A 20,184-nucleotide genomic window follows, 5' to 3' on the forward strand; every position below is an offset into this window, starting at 1 on the left:
GGTGGAGGAGAACCATCTTCTACACGTTGTACACACACACACACACATAAGTATAATAAAACAGCAAGACAAAAGCCGTTTTTAGGTAAAAATGCATGCTAGTTAGTATTTTGTCATTGTGCAAATATATAGGAAGTACCTACACTAACCTAGATGTTTTGTTTTGAAACAGGATTTGTGTAGCCCCAGCTGTCCTGGAATTCACTTTGTAGACCAGGTCTCCAACTCAGATCCCTCTGCCTCTGCCTCCTGAGTACTGGGGTCAAAGGTGTGCGCCCTCCAGCCAGGCTAACCTAGGTGTCTTAATCTGTTTTTAGCTATATCATACTTAAATTTAACCTGCTATATAGGCTCTGTGGTACTTGCCATTGTGTATGTGATCTTTCCTTGATCTTTAAAGCAATGTTTGGTACATGGCTATACTTTCATATTCTATGGGACATATGAATTGGGTTTAATTTTTATGTTTGCTTCTAGATACTATCAATTTAGGGATTTATTGGTCTAATTTTCTCATATATTCAACCATATATCTTTGCTTTGTAATAACACAAAAGAATTTATTGTTTTTTAATGTGGTGTACTTTTGTAGGAAAAGTTGCCACATTTTCCTATGATTAGTCCTGTTTAACATATTTATTATTTAAGAAAGTATAAATTACACTTCTGTAGGTGGATTGGGATGGATCCATAAAGAGAGCCTAGGAGAGTGATCAACTGGAGAATGTCTGGAAAGTGCTGATCCCAAAATGTCCTCCTTTGGGAAGTCTGTACTTTTTTCGATGCTGAGAATGAAACCAAAGGTCTTGAACATACCAGGCCAGGGATATGCTATATTATTGACATGACTCCAAGTACATCTCATCCTTTGTTTTTGAGACAAGATAATTTTAAGTTGGTCAGGCTGGCCATGAATTTACTTTGTAGCCCATATTGGCCTTGAATTCACCATCTTGTTGTAGATTTCTGAGTAGCTGGGATTACAGTCCTGTACCACCAAGACTGGCTCAGATTAATTTATTTTTAGAGTTATAGAGTTATAATCTTTCCAAAGTAACTTTAATTTTGAGTTACTATAATTAAATAGTGTACCTTAGTAGGATAAATCAAATTAGAAAAAAAAATCTCAAATTTTTAAATAGCTGTATGTCAGTGAAACAAGACTTGTCAACTGAAAGTTGGTAGCTATGGGCTGTTTAAAACAGTATCTGTAAGTACCATCTGCACTGGGGTACATTTAAGTAAGACTCTTTCCTACCTGCTAAATGAAGTGTGCAATCCCAACTAACATATACAGTTGGAATTTTTTTGTATTTATGAGGAAAAGTATATTTTGGCTAACTCTAACAAGCAAGATCACCTTGCAGTTTAGGTCAGCCCTTTGTTATTTGTTTTCTCTTTGTGGTATTTATGCCATAACTGTGGTTCAGGTGGTGCCTGAGACATTGGAATCATCTCTGCTTTGAAAGGTCAGTTTGTTGACCATTGCTGGCAACAGTGCATTATGAAGTATGTTTTGGACATGGCAAATATATAAGAAAAAAGTTCAGTTCTCAGCAAACCAAGAAATCAGATAACCTGAGTACCCATTTGAGAACAAAATTAATTAAATGCTTTCTGTAAGAGAAAAACCATGGTAATAGTGGTGATGCCTGCACTGTTAGAGAACTCTGGTATTCCTTTGGATAAAACCTGTAAAGGATTTGACCGGGCTGCTAGGTTCAAAGGACAGAGTCATCACATTGATATCACAGATAGGTAGCTGATAACTTGCACTTTGTTTGACCTGGGTGGGGGGTTCTTGAGTTTTCATTGAGAAAAGAGGCGGTTCCGTGGGTGTTTGCTGCTTTGCAGGAAGCTCTCACTGTGGAGTCCAGATGGGTCTCTAGTTTCTGTCAGGCTTCATACCTCAGCCTCTTGAGGACTGGGATTGCTAACATTATTCTTAATTGTAAAAGAGACTTGAATCTGTTATAATTTTATAGAATATATGTAGACAAGAAATAGATTTTTGATGCCTGTATTAAGTATACAGAGAATATTTTAGAACAGGGCATGGTGATACTCTTTGTATCAGGATACTAAGGCAGGATTGTAACTTTGAGGCTAACCTAGACTGTGTAGTGAAATCCTGTCTTGAAAAAACATTTAGAATGACATTTTAAGATGATTCTTAGTTAAAAAAAATAAATCTTTGTGCACATAATATATATACATATATGTATATATAAATGTAAATGAGTCATAATGGGTTGGAGGTAAAGCTCAGTGGTAGAGCTTTTGACTAGCATGTGAAAGGCTCTGGGTTCAATCAATGTCCCCATCAGAATAAGGCCCTAGTATTTGGACTACACAGTGGGGGGAACGTCCTGATTGCTTTAGTTGTTCCACTAGCTTCCCATGACTGCTATGCCCTGCTTACTTCTTTCTTTCCCTACCAGTCTTAGTTTGCTAGTTTGTTTCCCCTTAAGTTGTTTTATGTTTTTCATTCATAATACCAATTAGGATAAGAAAGTCTGTAAATATTTATTATTACATTTAAAATTTGATTCTAAAATCAACTCCTTAAAATCTTAAGAAGTCTCCCTTTATTCTGATGTGCTGAGGAGGACGAACCCTTCCGCCTTCATCCTGTCCATGTTTCCCTGTCATGTTTTGGGCTGATTTTGTGTGTCAGTCTTTTTATTTAGGATGAAGTGCCTTAGTTCCAAATTCAGGTCTTTGTCCTGGTTGTAATACACTTTCATTTTTAATAATTTAAAGCTGCTACATCAGTTTGAAAAAATTAACCCTTTAAAAACATTTACTTTCTTCCGGGAGGTGGTGGCGCACGAAGGTTGTGGTGCACATCTTTAACCCCAGCACTTGGGAGGTGGAGGCAGGTGGATTCTGAGTCTACAGAGTGGTCTGCAGAGTGAGTTCCAGGACAGTCAGGGCTATACAGAAAAACTCTGTCTTGAAAAACAAAAAAAAAAAAAAGAAAAGAAAAAGAAAAAGAAAAATTTACTTTCTGATGGTTTTGGTTGTGCATACTTTTAATCCCAGCATTAGGGGAGAGAACAAGAAGGACCTCTGAGTTAGAGGCCATCCTGGTGTATGTAGTAAGTTAGGTTATCCAAGACTACATAAAGACCCCGTGTCCAAAAAACAAAACAGGCAAACAACAAAACTAGATTTACTTTCAAAGTAAATTTTAAAAAATTAAATAAAAATAGTATTTTTAAAAAAGTAGCTCTTAGATTTTTTTATACATTGAAAAGCATGCATATAAAACACATCTACTAAAATACATAGGTCTGTGTAAGACTGGCAACCTGAGCTCAATCCCCACAATCCACAGAAAGATGCAAGGAAAGAACCAACCTGATAAAGTTGCCCTTTGGCCTCCATGTGTATGCACGTGCTCACTCATCCTTACCATGCAGCACACAGTAATATTTTAATTTTAAAAAGTAGTGAAGTCAGGAAAGGATACAAGTTTATCTGTTTGGCAAGTGGTGACTTGCTTGTGTGTGTGTGTGTGTGTGTGTGTGTGTGTGTGTTTGTTTTAAACTGTATTTTAGAGCAATGTTTCATTCTACACTGTGAGAAGGAAACCATGATGAGCTATTGTACTTTTTAGCTTTGTATATTCCTTGAATTAATATCCATTGACAGGAGATAGATGATACAGAAATTATTTATTCTTAGTCTCAGCAGAAATCCAGGACAGCTGCAGGTACTTTAGTAATAACGTATAAGCATAGGATGAATCCTGATTCTATAATTGAATACCTTTTTAGGGATATTAAATGGCAGAATTAGTCATTTTAGGGATAATATCAAAATAAAATGTATGTTTTTATTTTTACCTAATGTCAGTCTTGGGGAGAAATTGCTTTATTTGGGATGGGGTCATTTTGCAAGTGGAGTCAATTTAGATTGTTAACTTCTTAACCATCAAAAAACTGTACAGTGTGTGTAAGCTTGTTAGCTGCAGATAGTTTCCTACTGTGTACCATCATTTAAAAAAATAGCTTTTAATGCTTTTGACCTATTTGTTTATATTAGGAAAAATTGATTCATTGAAATTTAAAGATATATTCAAGTTTGGAAAATAATATAATGGATGTAGTTGTGAAGTTTATAATACTGAGAATATCTATTTGATATACTATTAAACATATATTTAGTTATACTGAACTGTAGTTGATATATGACTAATTCATGGCAGTGTAGTCAAAGTAGTACTAATACTTGTGTTTCTTTCCCATTTCCTTTGAATCAGAAGAAACTTGTTCATACAGAAGATCCATTTACTGATGAGCATAAGGAGAGGCAAGAAGTGGAAATGTTGGCTAAGAAGTTTGAAATGAAATATGTGAGTACAATATTGTTCACCTAGGTAATTTTACCCTCTTGGCCTGTTTTCTTTGTGCAGCTAGTTGAGAGGGCCTATAAATAGCAACTGCTTACTTATCTTGATCTCACAAATTGAAGCTCAATGAATGGTTTTGACAGCCAGACAGTTTTGCAGGTTTGTCCTGACTGTATTAGTAGGCTGCATTCATTAGTCAGTCTTTTTAGTATCTAAACAGTTTGCTTAACAAATCTTACAATAAAAAACTGTAAGGTAAGTAATATTTATTGTACTTATAGGTGAAGAGAATGCGGCTCTAAGTGACTGGTCCATGGTCACACAAGGTCAAGAATAGGCAGCTCATACAGCTGTGTGTAGCTCTAACCCTGTCTTTTTACCACTGTTGTGGAGAACTGTTCTTTTAGTATAGGAGTTTATCAGCCTTCCTCCCTTTAAGAGAGTACTTTAAGAGAAGTGCTTTAGACCATGGTTTAGAATCAGTATGAAACTTTTTTATGTCTTATTTACCTTAAATATTCTTGTATATCCTATACTCCATGCAATGATATATTCTTATTTTAATATAAATATATTATAAAAGTATAATATAATTTTTCATATAATATTTCCTCCAATTTTAAAAATATATATAACAGACCATAGAAAGCTCTACTCCTATGTCTTGTTTATTCTATGGCTTTAACTATTCTTGTGAGTTGAGAAATGAGCTGCACTTCTGGTTCCTTTGTGAGCATTGGAAATGCTTCACAGAGATAGGATATTAATATTCACTGGCCTTGCCATTCCTGTTATCTTCAAAGTGTACTTCGAATTAGAGTTGAGACTTGTTAGCTCTTGCATGAGAGAAATATCAGAATACAGTGGAATAGAGTCAGGTTATAGGCCACTCTTTGCCACCAACAAACTGTGCCCTTTGGGTGAAGTTGTTTTGTTCTTTAAGACCCAGCTTTCATATCTATAAATGGAGTTTGTTTTGTTTTGTTTTGGTTTGGTTTTTGTTTTTTTTTTAAGAGTCCTTCTGGGTATATATTCTGTGGCTCTTCACTAAAACAGATGAACTAGTAGGTGCTCTAGAAGAAAAGATACCCAAAAATCCATACCAATTTGTAGTGGGGTCTTTTCTGGTTATCCTTGTTTTAAGAGTCTCACTCTATAGATGAGGGTGCCCTGAAAGTTATTATCTTTCTGTCTCTATCCCCTGAATAAGGTTTCAGATGTTGAGACTAAACATCCCAGGTCCTGGGTATGGTTTAAGATAGTTTCTAGGTGGAGTATGTCAGAACAGGTAACAAGGTTTCTTTTAATGGATTTAGACTTGCTCTCTTAGTTTGGTGTAGGACACAGTATAACTTATGATGCCCAAAAGATTACTCTTGGTGATTTCTCTACTTTTGGTACCTCACGTGTCTTGGTAACTCATGTTTCTAGAACTGGGTATAAATTTAGTAGTCTCTGTGAAGATGTCCAGCACAGTGCTTAGTGCCTCACATGGGACTCAGATAACTTTGATTCTAAGCAATTCCTTGCCAAGTATTTACTATCACTGATTAATTATAGCTTTAAAGTCTCCTTACTTATAAAGAAAAAAATATCTGCTTCCTTTAACTTTGAGACTTGGACTACCAATATTAACGCATGTATCAGAGTCCTAGTAGCTTCATGGTGTTTTTTTTTGTTTGTTTGTTTTTGTTTTCATTAGGGAGCATGATAAATTTGGTGATCCAAAAGTAATTCTGAAGATCCATATAAATGAAGTATTTCAAATTATTGTGGTGTGGGGCATGCCTGTAATCCCTGTTCTTTGAGATCAGAGGCAGGAGGTTCACAACAAATTGTAGGCCAGACAGATTTGATTTGCACAGTGAGTTCCATGTCAAGGCTAAAACCCAGTGAGAGTCTGTCTCTACCAGTCTTTTTGTCTGTCTGTCTGTCTGTCTCTTCTCTCTTCTTCTCCCTCCCTCCCCGTATATGTTTCTAAAAAGTCTGAGGTTTTTTTTGCTATAGAGTATAAAACAAATATATGTTAGATTGGCAAGATGGCTCAGCAGGTAAAGGTACTATCTGCTGAGCCCAATGGACCTGAGCTTCATTCCTGAAACTCGTATGGTAGGAAAGCTGACTTTGCAAATTGTCTTCCAACCTCCACATGTACACCATGCTGTGTAAGTGCCCCTTCCCCAAAATGACTAAATACATGTAAAAATGTCTATCTGTCTGTCTGTCCTGTCCTGTCATATACATATGTGTGTGTGTATATATATGTATATGTATACGTATATATGTGTGTGTGTATATATGCATATATACACATATGTATATATACATGTACATACACACATGTACATATATACATATGTGTGTGTATATATATGTATGTGTATACGTATATATGTGTGTATATATATATACATATATATGTATATATATGTATACATATACATATACACACACACATATATATATATCCCCTAATAAGCAGGATCTTACTATGTAGCCTTAGCTGGACAGAACTCATAGACCAGCCTGCTTCTTCTGCCTCCCAAGTACTGGAATTAAAGTTGTGTGCCACCATGCCCAGAAAGTAATAGTAATAATAATTTAAGTAATTTTATAAATTGTGTTGAGTGACTTAGCAGTCAGTTGTGAAATATTTCCAATAGTCCCCTCGGATATGTCATTAGGAAGTGGATATTACAAAAGCATGTAATCATTATAGAAATTATATCATTCATTGGTGAGCTGTAACTCCTGAGAAGTTAGAGCATTTGAGGAGCCTCTCAAGGTCTTGTTTTCTTGTGTTTTTTCCCTTTATTGTGTATGGTACCTAAGGCTCAGCTTGCTAAAGTTTTGGGTAGAGTTTGGGCAAACTTGTTACGATCACTACAAAACCGAGTTCTACTCATAAAACAGAAATACCAGTGAATTCAGTATTCTAGACTAACAGCAGTCTGCAACCAGGCTAGCTGTAGTAGCTCTCTAGTGAGTACAGCCTAGTCTACATCGCCAAGATCCAGGACTTCCAAACTACAGAGAAAGACCCTGTCTTGAAAAACAAAACAAAAAACAAAAATAAAATAAAAAAATAGTAGTATGGATGCAGCCCTCATACGTGTAGACTCTGCCTCTATGGATCCACCAACTGAAGACCAGAAATATCCCAAAAAAGGAAAAGAAATGTGTACCTGCATTATACATGGGTGGGAAGACTTTTTTCCTAGTATTATTCCCTAAGCAATACAGGTTGATAACAATATTGCATTAGCTATTATAAATATCTAGAGATAAGTATACAGCAGAATACAAGTGGGTTATATATAAGCACTATTATATTTATACAGGATATTTGAACATCCATTCAACAACCAGAGATTTTAAAATTATTTAGGGGTCCTGAAACCAATTGAGGATATCAAGGGTTGAGTGCATATTAAAATCATAAATGCTTTTTTAAAAACTCTAAGGCAGTGGGTAGTCTTAAAGGGAAAAGAAATCCGTGCTCAACCAGTACTTTTTTGTTTAATTCTGATCATTTGCTTTGTTGAGCCATTTTGGTTTTTCGAGACAGGGTTTCTCTGTGTAGCCCTAGCTGTCCTGGAACTCACTTTGTAGACCAGGCTGGCCTCGAACTCAGAAATCCGCCTGCCTCTGCCTCCCAAGTGCTGGGATTAAAGGCGTGCGCCACCACTGCCTGGCCTAAATTGTAAACCAGCAGTTTTAGGACATGTGGAAGATCTTACACCCGTAAGTGATGGTTGTCAAAGTGTGTGTTAATGTTTCTGTGCTGGTAACTGTTTCCATTGATTTAAAATTGTAGGCTTTTTATTAGAAGGTTGAAATCACCATGGATATAAAAAGATAGTTTTAGGGGACTGGAGTAGAAATTGAGATGCTTTGTAACCAAAGTGTTTTCTTCTGGTTGTAAGACCAGAGTCTTAGCAGTTAATGTTCTGCTTGCTCTGTCTGCCATACATGATCGGTGAATGTTGATGCTTTGCTCCATTGACTGTCACAGAGGCAATGGGGGTCCTGTCTCAGGAATAGCTTGTTTGTTTTTCAGTTTACTAATGGAATCATTCAGCATTGACCTGAGATACTGATTATCAGGTTAAGCCAGCACTAAATGACCCAGTGCTAATGACTGAGTCATCATGAAGGAGTACTTAGAAAAAGAACTTTAAAAGGGTTTTTCATTTGAGATGTAACAAAATGGAAGTAAGTTTTGATTTTTATAAGGTCTACTTAATGTGTAAATTGTACAGTATAAAAAGATTCAGAAAAATATGAGTAAGACTGATTGTGTTGTAGGGCACAATAAAGATACTGAAAAAGAGAGTGATTCAAAATAGGTCTGTCTACCAGGGAGGGCACATTGCCAATCTGTCTTGAGTTCCTTTAGGTAAATTTTAATGTTTAAAATTTACAGTGCATATGTTCCTCTTGGGTGTCTGTTGGATGTGTCATTCCAAGGCAGAAATGGTGATGCCCGCTTGTAATCTTAGTACTTGGATGCTGAGATGGGGAGGCTACAAGTTTTGAGAACAGCCTGGCCTGCATAGCAAGTTCCAGCTTTGGGACTGGAATTACAGATGGGTGTAAACCACCTTGTTGGTGCTAGACTCAAACCACCAGGGTCCTCTGCAAGAGCAGCAAGTGCTCTTAACTGCATGAGCCATCTCTACAACCACCTGTTTTTAAACTTAAAAAAGTATATATTTATGTATTTTATGTAGTGTGTGTTTGGGGGTGCACATTCACATTACATATGTGGATATCCAGAGACAATTTATGGAGTCTGTTTTCTCCTACTACACAGGTCTTTGGGGAATCAAGCTTTGTTGTCTGGCTTGGCAGCGAGTGTCTTTATCACTGAGCCATCATTGTTGACCCTCAAATGTTTAATAAACACTCGTAGTATCTTTTCTGTGATTAACCTGAATTTTAAATAAGATTTAACAAACTGCTTCTCTTAGTCCTTATATATAGCCTTTTGTTTTTTAATGGCTGTTAGCATTGAATGATCATGTTATAGTTATATGATTTATATTTATATCATTTGATGCTGTTATTGATAGGGTTTTGTGAGATTTCGATTAATATAATAGTCAAAGCTTTAGTTCCTCTTTTTCATAATCTCTTTAGAATTGACACTTAAAAGGATTGACACTTAAAGGAATTCACAGCTATTTAACAGTATTAACTATTCTGCTCCATTGAGCACATTCTTCTGCTCAGTTTTAGTGGCACAAGCTGGTAACCTTGACTAGACACACATGTTCCTGTCTAATTACCAACAAGCTGTTTGTTCTTCTGTATTGGCTCATCACAACAGACCATGGATTTGTTGCTTATTTTGTTTTTAGATTTCCCCAGAAAAATTAGACTCATCTAATTGTACCTTGTGCCTCTGCCCTGAAAGTATCTGGTGAGCAGTGGCCTTGGTTGTGTTTAGTTGTGATTCTAATTAGCATTCTAGAGAAAAATTGAAAAGTCTGCAGTGCCTGGCAAGATAACTAATCTTAAAAAAAGAAAAGAAAAAAGAGCATTTGTTGCCAAGCCAGGATGACTTGAGTTTGATCCCTGGATCCTACGTGGTAGAAGACCAATGTTTACAGGTTGTCATCAGGCTTCCACTTGTGTGTTGTAAACCACACAGAAATAATACATGTAAAAGGAAAAAGACCATACATTTTTTTTTAAAGATTTATTTATTATTATATGTAAGTACACTGTTGCTGTCTTCAGACACACTAGAGGAGGGCGTCAGATCTCATAATGGGTGGTTTTGAGCCACCATGTGGTTGCTGGGATTTGAACTTGGGACCTTCGGAAGAGCAGTCAATGCTCTTACCCGCTGAGCCATCTCGCCAGCCCGAGACCATACATTTTTCCTGTGCACTTTCTTTCATGTAGTATGTATGTTTGTATTTGTTTTATGTTCAAGTGTGCTCTCAGGTGTGTGTATATGTGTGTGAAGGCTAGAGAACCTCACTTTTTTAAAATTTTATTTGTTTATTTTATGTGTATGAGTACACTGTAGCTGTACAGATAGATGGCCGTGTGCTTGCTCTGGCTCCGCTCGCTTTGGTGTAATACACTGCAGCTGTCTTCAGATGCACCAGAAGAGAGTGTCATATCTCATTACGGATGGTTGTGAGCAAGCACGTGGTTGCTGGGTTCTGAACTCAGGACCTTTGGAAGAGCAGTCAGTACTCTTACCCGCTGAGCCATCTCACCAGCCCTGAACCTCACTTTTTTTTTAAAGATCTATTTATTATTATATGAAAGTACACTGTAGCTGTCTTCAGACAGCACCAGAAGAGGGTGCCAGATCTAATTACGGATGGTTGTGAGCCACCATGTGGTTGCTGGGATCCGAACTCATGACCTTCAGAAGAGCAGTTATTGCTCTTACCTGCTGAGCCATCTCACCAGCCCCGTGAACCTCACTTTTTTGAGATAGGATCTTCCTTTGCATTGGCTAGACTGGCTGGCCAGTGAGCTCTGTGTTCCACCCTGGACTGGTGTTACATACACATACTACCGTTCTTACAAAGTGGCTCTTGGGTTTGGGGTTTGTTCCTTTTTATTTCTTTTTTTCTTTTTTGTTTCTCTGTATAGCCCTGGCTGTCCTAGAACTCACTCTGTAGACCAGGCTGGCCTCAAACTCACATATCTATATGCCTCTGCCTCCCAAGTGCTGGGATTAAAGGCCACCACCGCCCGACTGAAGTTTTTTTTGTTTTGTTTTGTTTTTTGAGACAGGGTTTTTCTATGTAGTCCTACCTGTCTGTCCTGGAGCTCCCTATCTAGACCAGACTGGACTCAAACTCACAAACATCCTCTTCTGCCGAGTGCTGGGGTTAAAGGCATATGCTACCATGTCTGGCTTGTTTATATGAATATATTACTGTTTGTTTGGTTGTTTTTTTTTTTTTTTTTTTTTTGTCTGTCTGTTTGTTTCTGAGGCAGTATCTTAACTCTATATAGCCAAGGCTAATCTCAAACTCAAGATCTTCCTGTTTTTGCTGGGATTATAAGTGTAGATTTCACATGGGGCTATTAGATCCCTTTGGGTCTCCACAAGTGAATTAGGACAAGTTTAGTTTGTCTACATCCTTGTTAATACTTGCTGTTATCACTTTTAATAGTATCAGGTATTGAAGTATGTGTGATCCAGAGTAGGTAAAAGCATGCCATACCATGTATGTGAAGATCAGGAGGATAACTCCTGGGAGTCATGTTTCTCTTGCCATGAGTAAAGTCTGGGAATTGAATTGTGCAAGTGTCTCTAACCTCTGAACCATCTTGATAGCTAGCTAAGTACTGTATGGGAGAAGCCAATCTGGAGACATGTGACAATGTGGACACTTATTTGAATTCTGACACTGAGTTGAAGGCTCTAGATAAAAAGTGACCCCCCACAGGCTCTGTAACATCTCTTAATTTTTTTCCAGATACAAATAAGTCTTTGTAACTGTCTTTGTTTGGGTTTTATTACTGTGAATAAACATCATGACCACAACAACTTTGATAAAGGAAAACATTAAGTTGGCTTACAGTTTTTCATGGTGGGAAACATGGGCATTCATGCAGATACAGTGCAAGAGAAGGAGCTGAGAGTTCTATATCTTGATCTGCAGGCAGCAAAGGGAGACTGTGACACATTGGCCAGTCTTGAGCTTTTAAGACCTCAAAGCTCACCAGTGACACACTTCCTCCAGCAAGGCTATACCTCCTAGTAGTACCACCCCCTATGACCAAACATTCAAACAGGTGCGTCTACGGGTATCATTCCTATTCAGATCACCACAGTAACCATTGATGAGTTAATTCTCCTTCCTAAGCTTTGGTGTGTTTTCATTTGTGGAATGTGAACTAAAAGATGGAAGTGCTTAGTGTCTGATGTGAATAGTAGCTGCTGTCATCCTGTTACATAGTTAGGGGAGTTAAATACAGATTTTATGTCTCCACAAACTGCTGAGATTGAGACCACTGCCCTTTTTTTCTACTTTAACTGGATTTGTTCCACATGTGGTAGCCAAGTGGATTTACTTAGGGGCTCCCACAAGTGTTTAGTTGCATTTGTCTTGTCTAAGAATATAAATATCTTAGGAAAGATGTGAGTAGGTCATCTGTTATAAAAGACTCTATATATAACCATCATAGAATTTACATTTTTTACTGTTTATAATTAGTATACTCATTAATCTTTCTTCTGGCTACAGGAGTATACAGTCTATAAAGGCTGGCTCATTCTATGTGCTTGGTAAATTTCTTAATCAGATTATTTTTGCTTTTAGTTGTTTGGGAGTAAGAATTTAAATTCTGGGGGCTGGAAAGTGGTTGAGAGCACTATTACTCTTGCAGAGGACCTGGGCTCAGTTCCCATCCCAGTATCACAGACAGCTTATAGCTGTCCAGAACTCCACTTCCAGGAGTCCAGAAGGGGGCATTCAGTGCCCCCTTCTGGACTTTTTGGGCACCAGGCATGCACATGGTATACCTATAGACATGCAGGCAAACACTCATGGGCATAAAATAAAAATAAAAGTTTTAAAAGAACTTAAATGATATTTTATTATTACCTTCTTAAAGACACTGTGTAGAAGAGTACCACTGAATCTTCAGTCTCCCAAGGGCTGGGAATTCAGGCGTGCTCTCCAGGCTTTAATTCTTGACAGGTTTTAGAAGGACTACTAAGAATAGAGTCAGGACTGTACATACACTAAGCATGCACTTGGCCAAGCCCTTAGCGGATACTTTGAAATCTTAATTTCTGGTTTATAATGTTTTTATAGAAGATAATGAAATATATATATATACACACACATATATGCATATACATACATATATATGTATATACATATTATAATTCTTAGTAGAATTTTAAAAGTTTTAACATACTTCTTTTGTTTGTTTGGTTTTTGGAGAAAGGATTTCTCTGTGTTGCCCTGGCTGTCTAACTCACTCTGTAAACCAGGCTAACCTCAAACTCATACAGATACGCATGCTGGAATTGAAGGCATGTGTCACCACCACTTGGCTCCCATTTTATTTATTAACTATTCCCCATTGAGGTTGTTTCCCCTGGAGACGGGCATAGATTGAGGCAGGTTAGATGTTTCAATATCAGTATGTATTGGCAAGCAGCATTTAGTTAGAATTACCTTTGGAAGTTACTCTGAGGGTAAGCATTGCCTTTAGAGACTTTGTTTATAACTGAATGTAGCCCTTTTCTCCCTTAAGTATCATTTTCTTTTCATTTAGTTTTTATTTAAAGTTGCATTAAATGTAACCATCTTTAAACACTAGACTTAATTTGCATCAAAGTCAGCCCTTTGAGAACTGGAACTAAGTTCTCTTATTCTTTCTGCAAAGCTCACAGTGGCATGGAAGAAATATGTTGATAGACCAGATCCTTGGTAGTTTCCTCTTTCTCCTCCTCCCTCTTCACAGGATGAGAGTTGGTTCAGGGATGCTTAAAAATCATAGTTGAGCTTGAATCTGTAAATGTAAATGTAAATATTCAAAGTGAAGCTTAGAAGCAGATCTCATATACTTGTTTTCCTGGTACCAGAGGAAGGCTACTTTCAGTTTAAAGTACTTATCCCAAGCTTATATGAAACTTTGAGAGTGTGAGTAATGTTTTGTATCTGAGATAGAATGAGCTCTTTAGGAGCTGGAGAGATGGCCCAGTCAGTGGTTAAGAGCACTGAGACTGCTCTTCCAGAGGTCCTGCGTTCAATTCTCAGCAACCACATGGTGGCTCACAACCATCTGTAATGGGATCCAATGCCCTCTTCTGGTGTATCTGAAGATATCATGAGATGGCGTACTCATATAAATAAAATAAATTATAAATCTTAAAAGAAAAAAAAAAGAATGAGCTCTTTATGCTGTAATTAGCCAGGGTCAAAGTAAGATATAACTTGAATGAATAACGCAATCTCCAAGAACTGGTTTGTTTGGCCATTGTTTTGTTTTGGAAACATAACATTTCATTTAAAAATAATTATAGGTAAACCCTGTCTTGAAAAAACAAACAAACAAAAAGTTTAAAAAAAAAAAAAAGCTGGGCAGTGGTGGCGCATGCCTTTAATCCCAGCACTTGGGAGGCAGGGGCAGGTGGATTTCTGAGTTTGAGGCCACCCTGGTCTACAGAGTGAGTTCCAGGACAGCCAGGGCTACACAGACAAACCCTGTCTTGAAAAAACAAAAAACAAACAAACAAATTATAAGTTCAAAGTTTCACACAGTAGAAGAGACTCTCATGCTCATCAGCCAGCTAGGTACTTGCAGGGTTCATGCTTCACAGAACTGCAGCCATCAGAACTGGAGAGTAGACCTTGGCACAGGACACTTGAGAATAAACTAAACAATAGATTTGGTCTGACCACCAATTCCTGTGTGTGTTTGTTTTCATAGTCATGTGTGTACAGTTATATAACATGTAAATATAGGTTTTAGGGACTGGAGAGATGGCTCAGTGACTTGAAGAGAACCTGAATTTGGTTCCCAGCACCCATATCACGTAGCTTGCTACTCTGTAACACCAGCTCCAGGGGATCCGATGCACTCTTCTGCCTCCTGAGGGCACCTACACTCTGTGTGTATGTGTGTGTGTGTGTGTGTGTGTGTGTGTGTGTGTGTGTATCCATGCATATGCACACATGCATATATGTATATACAATGTATGCACACATACATATATGTGTATATTTATATCTGTATATGTGTGTGTGTGTGTATATATATATATATATATATATATATATATATATACACATACACACACTGGTGAAAGCATGTGCATTCACAAAACTAAGAGTCTTAAATAATTAAAAAAAAAAAAGGTCTGGAGAGAGATGGCTCAGTGGTTAATTTAGAGCACTTCTTTGCCTTACAGAGAATGCAGTTTGGTTCTCAGCACCCATAATTAACTCCAGTTACAGGGAATCCAGTGTTATCTTCTGGTTTCTGGGGGAACCAGGCATGTGTGCATGCACATACATGTGCAGGCAGCACTCATACACATAAGATATAATATTTTTTAAAGAATTTTTTATTTATTGTACACATGAAGCACAGTTGCATGCCTGTGGCATATGCGAGATCAGAGGATAACTTGTGGGGTTAGCTCTCTCCTTTGGCTTATCTAGATTGATTGTTTTTCTTTTGTTTCTTGGAGACAGGGTAGCCTTGGCTGTTTTAGAACTCACTGTGTAGACCAGGCTGGCCTTGAACTCAGAGATTCATCTGCCTTCCTCTGCCTCTCAAGTGCTTTGATTAAAATCTTGTGCCACCATGTCCAGTAGATTGACTTTTTTATGTTTTCCTTGGCTTTAGTAATCATGATGGCTTTGCAGAACACTGATTAGTTATTTTATAGCCTCATAGCTGAACAAAGGCTACAGACTTTTGAAAGGAAGAACACAGAGTTGAAAAGTAATTTTTAATATGTCAAAGATAGATGCCATCATTTTGACTTCCCATTGTTAGTGCTGACTGTCTGGTTGCGGAAGTGTTGACAGATTTTCTGCCTTAGAGTTACTTTGTCCAGTTTGTTCTACTCTGAAGAAGCAGTCACTAAGTACACTTTACATGCAAGATATGGGAGATCCAGTTGCCTATAGAGGCTTTCTCTATAAAAATTATGTGAATTCTTCAAACAGGTCTTTTTTTTTTTTTTTAATGGAAACAGTACAGGTACTGAATAAGTCTAACATATCTCTTCTTTGCAGGGTGGGAAAGCCCGTAAACACCGGAAGGATCGGCTACAAGATTTAATTGATATAGGCTTTGGCTATGATGAGACAGATCCATTTATTGATAACTCAGAGGCTGTGAGTAATATATCTTCAATATGGCAGTAAGCTCTTGGCAGTAGACATCAAGGCAACTTACAATATTTCAATGGATGTTTATTTGTGCCTTTTAAAGCTGTTCGAATAGCTTGAAGTATTTTTTTAACTGTAGATTTACGTTTTTTATAATGTTGGCTTGTTCATGGTAAGTTGTTACTATATTGCTGTCATAGGCCAGGTTTTGGCAAACTATAAAGGGCCATGTGGTAAATATTTTAGACTGTGGGCCATATGGTGCCTCTTACAGCTCTTCTCCTGCTCTAGCATGAGCACAGTCACAGAGAGTATATACGTAGATCAGTGTGGGAATGTTAAGAGTAAAACTTAACTGTAACATTTAAACTCATGTAATTTTCATGCATCACTGAATATTTAATTTGATGTTTTCCTCATCACTTAAAAAATGCAAAATTCATTCTAGCAGGCTGTGTAACAAACTGTTAGCCTGAGCTTGGCCAGCAAGTCCTGGTATGCCAACAAGATAGTAGGCCATTACTTGTAGTTTGTTGTGTTTTCAGGTCTTTCAAGACTCTTTTGAGGTTAATCAGTTGCTTATTTTCAGGTGCACAGTTAGCATTAATTCCTAGAGAAATCATTACTCCTTGCTGAAACTGAGAAGTGAAGTTTTCCAAAAGGACAAAGGCATTGTATTGTATACTGGCAATCCTAGCATTGGTAGACATGGGAGGATCAGGAGCTCAAGCTCATTCCTGAGACATAGGAAATGGAGGGTGTAGTCTGGGATATATGAAACCCTATCTAAAAACATAAGCACATAAGTACATGTACTCACATAAGCGTATGTACTCTCTTACACAAGCACACACATTCATACTCATACATGGGAAAAGGAATAATGTTCTAACGAAATGTTGAAAATGATTATATTAAACTTAATCAATGGTAGAAAACATTGATATGATTTCTTATTTTTGTAAAATTTTATTCTTTGTATATATGTGTCTGTGTATGTGCCTAGGGAGTTCAGAGGCATTAGCTCCCTGAAGCTTGAGTTCTAAATAGTTAGGAGCTGCCTGCTATGGGTGCTGTGAATTGAATTTGAGTTCTCTGTGAGAACAATATGTGCTTTTAACACTAAGCCATGTCTCCAGCCCCCTGATATGTTTGTCTTAACTAAGACTTATTGAATTACAATATCTGATTATATGACTTAAACAAGAAATTTTTTTTGTTATTAGGACTTCTTTGGTTTTATTTTTCTAGCTTTTAGAAGAATCATTTATGATGCTGGGGAAATGGCTCAGTAGGAAAATATCTGCCATGCAAGCATGAGAACTTGAATTTGGATCTCTAGCACCCACGTAAACGTGCCGAGCACTGGGTAGACAGATCCGAGGGCTGGCCGTTCAGGCAGTCTGGACAGATCAATGAGAGACTGAAAAAAAGATGAAGAGAGACTGAGGAAGACGCCTGACATAGACCTCTAGCCTCCATACTCACATGCAAGGGAGTACACCCTCATACACACACACACACATGCAGCACATACATACATAAATCAGTGACGCTAAATCAGCAACAAAGCACAAGATAAAGTAAGTACAAGGTAAAGTATTCCCCAAATGTCCCCCACCAAGAAGTAAACATAAGACACTTTTCATAGTCATCAAGAAATTCTGTGTCTAATAAACATTCAACCTGTATATCCTTATAAAAAAGAAACAAATATTATCATTATATGTATCTTAAATATTCTTTTCTTGAAATTCAACATCTTTTAGTAGTATATATTAGTGCATAGATATACTGCTTTTAATGGTTGTTTACAGTATATTGTTTACTAATTTTAGTAAAAATAGTTTTAATTCTCAGGGTTATGTGTTTGCAGGTAGTCAAGCATCTCATGTGCATTCATCTACTTGAATAAACATATATTCAGAATACATTATAGAGTTAAAATAATATGGCTGAGGCAATTGCTAGCAGTGGAATTATTGGCCATGGGGTTTCCATTCTGAAGCAAGCTTCTGGAGGTCATTTTGTAATGACTTATAAAACAGTCCTGAAGGTTTAGTGCTCTAGAGTTAAAGTTAGTTTGGCAGATATGTATAAAACTATGTAGTTTGTTTCTACTGTTGTATACCTTACTACAGTAGTGGTATATTAAGCACCAGGCTTTATCATCAGTATGTTTTGACCAAATTCTACAGCCTTAGCTCTAGCATCCAATTTCTCTTATGAAAGGAAGATGAAATTTGGGATAGCATATAAGAATTATTAGTATAATTAGTACATGTCTTAGTACATGAATTAAGGCTTGTCATGTTTTGTAGTAGGTAAAGTCTATGTTCTTCCATTTTTATCTGGGTATTAGATTACTCTACTACCTAGGATTATGATATCCTTTAGGATTATCATATCTTTTGCAGTACTAATAACTGTACTTTAATATTTTATGATTTGCAAATTAGTATAGCTTTTGCATGGTAATACAGCACTTGGTTGCATATATGGTGACAGATGGAGCTTATATTGGTAAGAGTGATTGGAGTAATTGGAATGGTTGTCAGTGCAGTGCACACTGGACATCATGTTTCTAAATTACTTGTAGTTTCTTGGCAAGGCATATTAGCAGTGCTGTCAAGAGTAGAGATTGGAATGTTTCTCTCTAAAATGTTGACTACTACTTGGAACTCCAAGAAGTTCAAGGTTCTAGTTTTATGTTAGTTTCTAATTTGACATTTGATCAAGAAAGTATATGTTACTGTTACCTAATTTTCTGTGCAAATATTATCTCCCAGAGTTACTTTGAGATTAAAATAATGTAAATTCAAATATGGTGAAGAGTATTAACAAGTATCAAACATTAGTAATAATGCTAGTATGTAGATTTAAAATTCTGACTTACCCAAAAGGAAATCATTCATGCCTATTGTATGTACCCATACTTTTACTTAAATAGTTTCTTAAAGTTAATACTGTATTTAAGAACAGATTTTTTTTTTAAATTCTTTTTAGGTTTTAGGGTTTTTTGGTTTTGGTTTTGGGTTGTTTGTTTTGAGACAGAATTTATTTGTATAGCTCTGGCTGTCCTGAAATGCAGAATAGACTGGCCTTGGGTTTAGAGATCTGCCTGCCTCTGCCTCCCTCCCAAGTGCTGGGATTAAAGGCATGTACCATCACCCCCAGCTATTTTTAGTTTTTTTGTTTGTTTGGTTTTTTTGCATCAGAATCTTACGGTATAGCTCTCTGTGTCTTGGAACAGATTATGTAGACTAGGCTGGCCTCAGACTCACTGAGATCTTCCTGTGCTATAATGTCTGGCTAGAACAGTTTTAGATTCACAGCAAAGCTGAACAGAAAGTACAAAGAGCTTCCATTTCCACTGGCTGCACACACACACGCACACACATAGAGCCTCCTTTACTATCAACATATTGTATCATGTACCTGTTACAGTTGATGAACCTAATCAGGACACTGTTATCACCTAAGTTCATAGTTTGCTGGTATGATAGATTCTGCTGGTTTAGAAAAGTATTTATTGACATGTGTCCATCCGCTGGTTTAGAAAAGTATTTATTGACATTTGTCCACTGTTATGACCACACAGGGTAGTTTCACTCTAAAACTTCTCGGTGCTCTTCCTATTCATCCCTCCCACCCTCCTGATCTCTGACAACTCCAACAATTTTAGTGTCTTCAGTTTTGACTTTTTTGGAGGGGTGAGGAGGGAAGGACTTCTGATTAGCCCTGGCTGTACTTGAACTCGATCAGTAGACCAGGCTGTCCTTGAATTTTGACATCCTCTTGCCTCTGCCTCCCAAGTTCTGGGATTAAAGGTGCTATCAGTGCCTGTCTCAGTTTTGACTCTTTTATGTGTATAGTATTGGGAATCAAACCTGGGGCTTTAAGCATGCAAAATGAGTGATTCCCCCATTCAGCCATTCCCTCAGGCCTCAGTTTTGACTCTTTTTTTTTTTTCTTAGATGTTTTCTT

General features: G+C 37.2%; 1 protein-coding gene across 6 annotated transcripts in view; it reads left to right on the forward strand.

Annotated features, from left to right (window-relative positions):
* Window positions 1-20,184, forward strand: part of Ubn2 (ubinuclein 2) — a 90,289-nt gene that overhangs the window by 2,316 nt on the left and 67,789 nt on the right. For 5 of the 6 annotated variants that reach the window (XM_031381576.1, XM_031381582.1, XM_031381580.1 and 2 more), the window contains exons 2-3: window positions 4,268-4,360; window positions 16,102-16,203. In XM_031381576.1, coding sequence (XP_031237436.1) covers window positions 4,268-4,360; window positions 16,102-16,203 — 195 coding nt within the window. The remainder of the gene's footprint in view (window positions 1-4,267; window positions 4,361-16,101; window positions 16,204-20,184) is intronic. The other variant, XM_031381577.1, reaches the window with a different exon arrangement.

This window comes from Mastomys coucha, unplaced genomic scaffold (genome assembly GCF_008632895.1).
Source record: "Mastomys coucha isolate ucsf_1 unplaced genomic scaffold, UCSF_Mcou_1 pScaffold20, whole genome shotgun sequence".
Taxonomy (NCBI): Eukaryota; Metazoa; Chordata; class Mammalia; order Rodentia; family Muridae; genus Mastomys; species Mastomys coucha.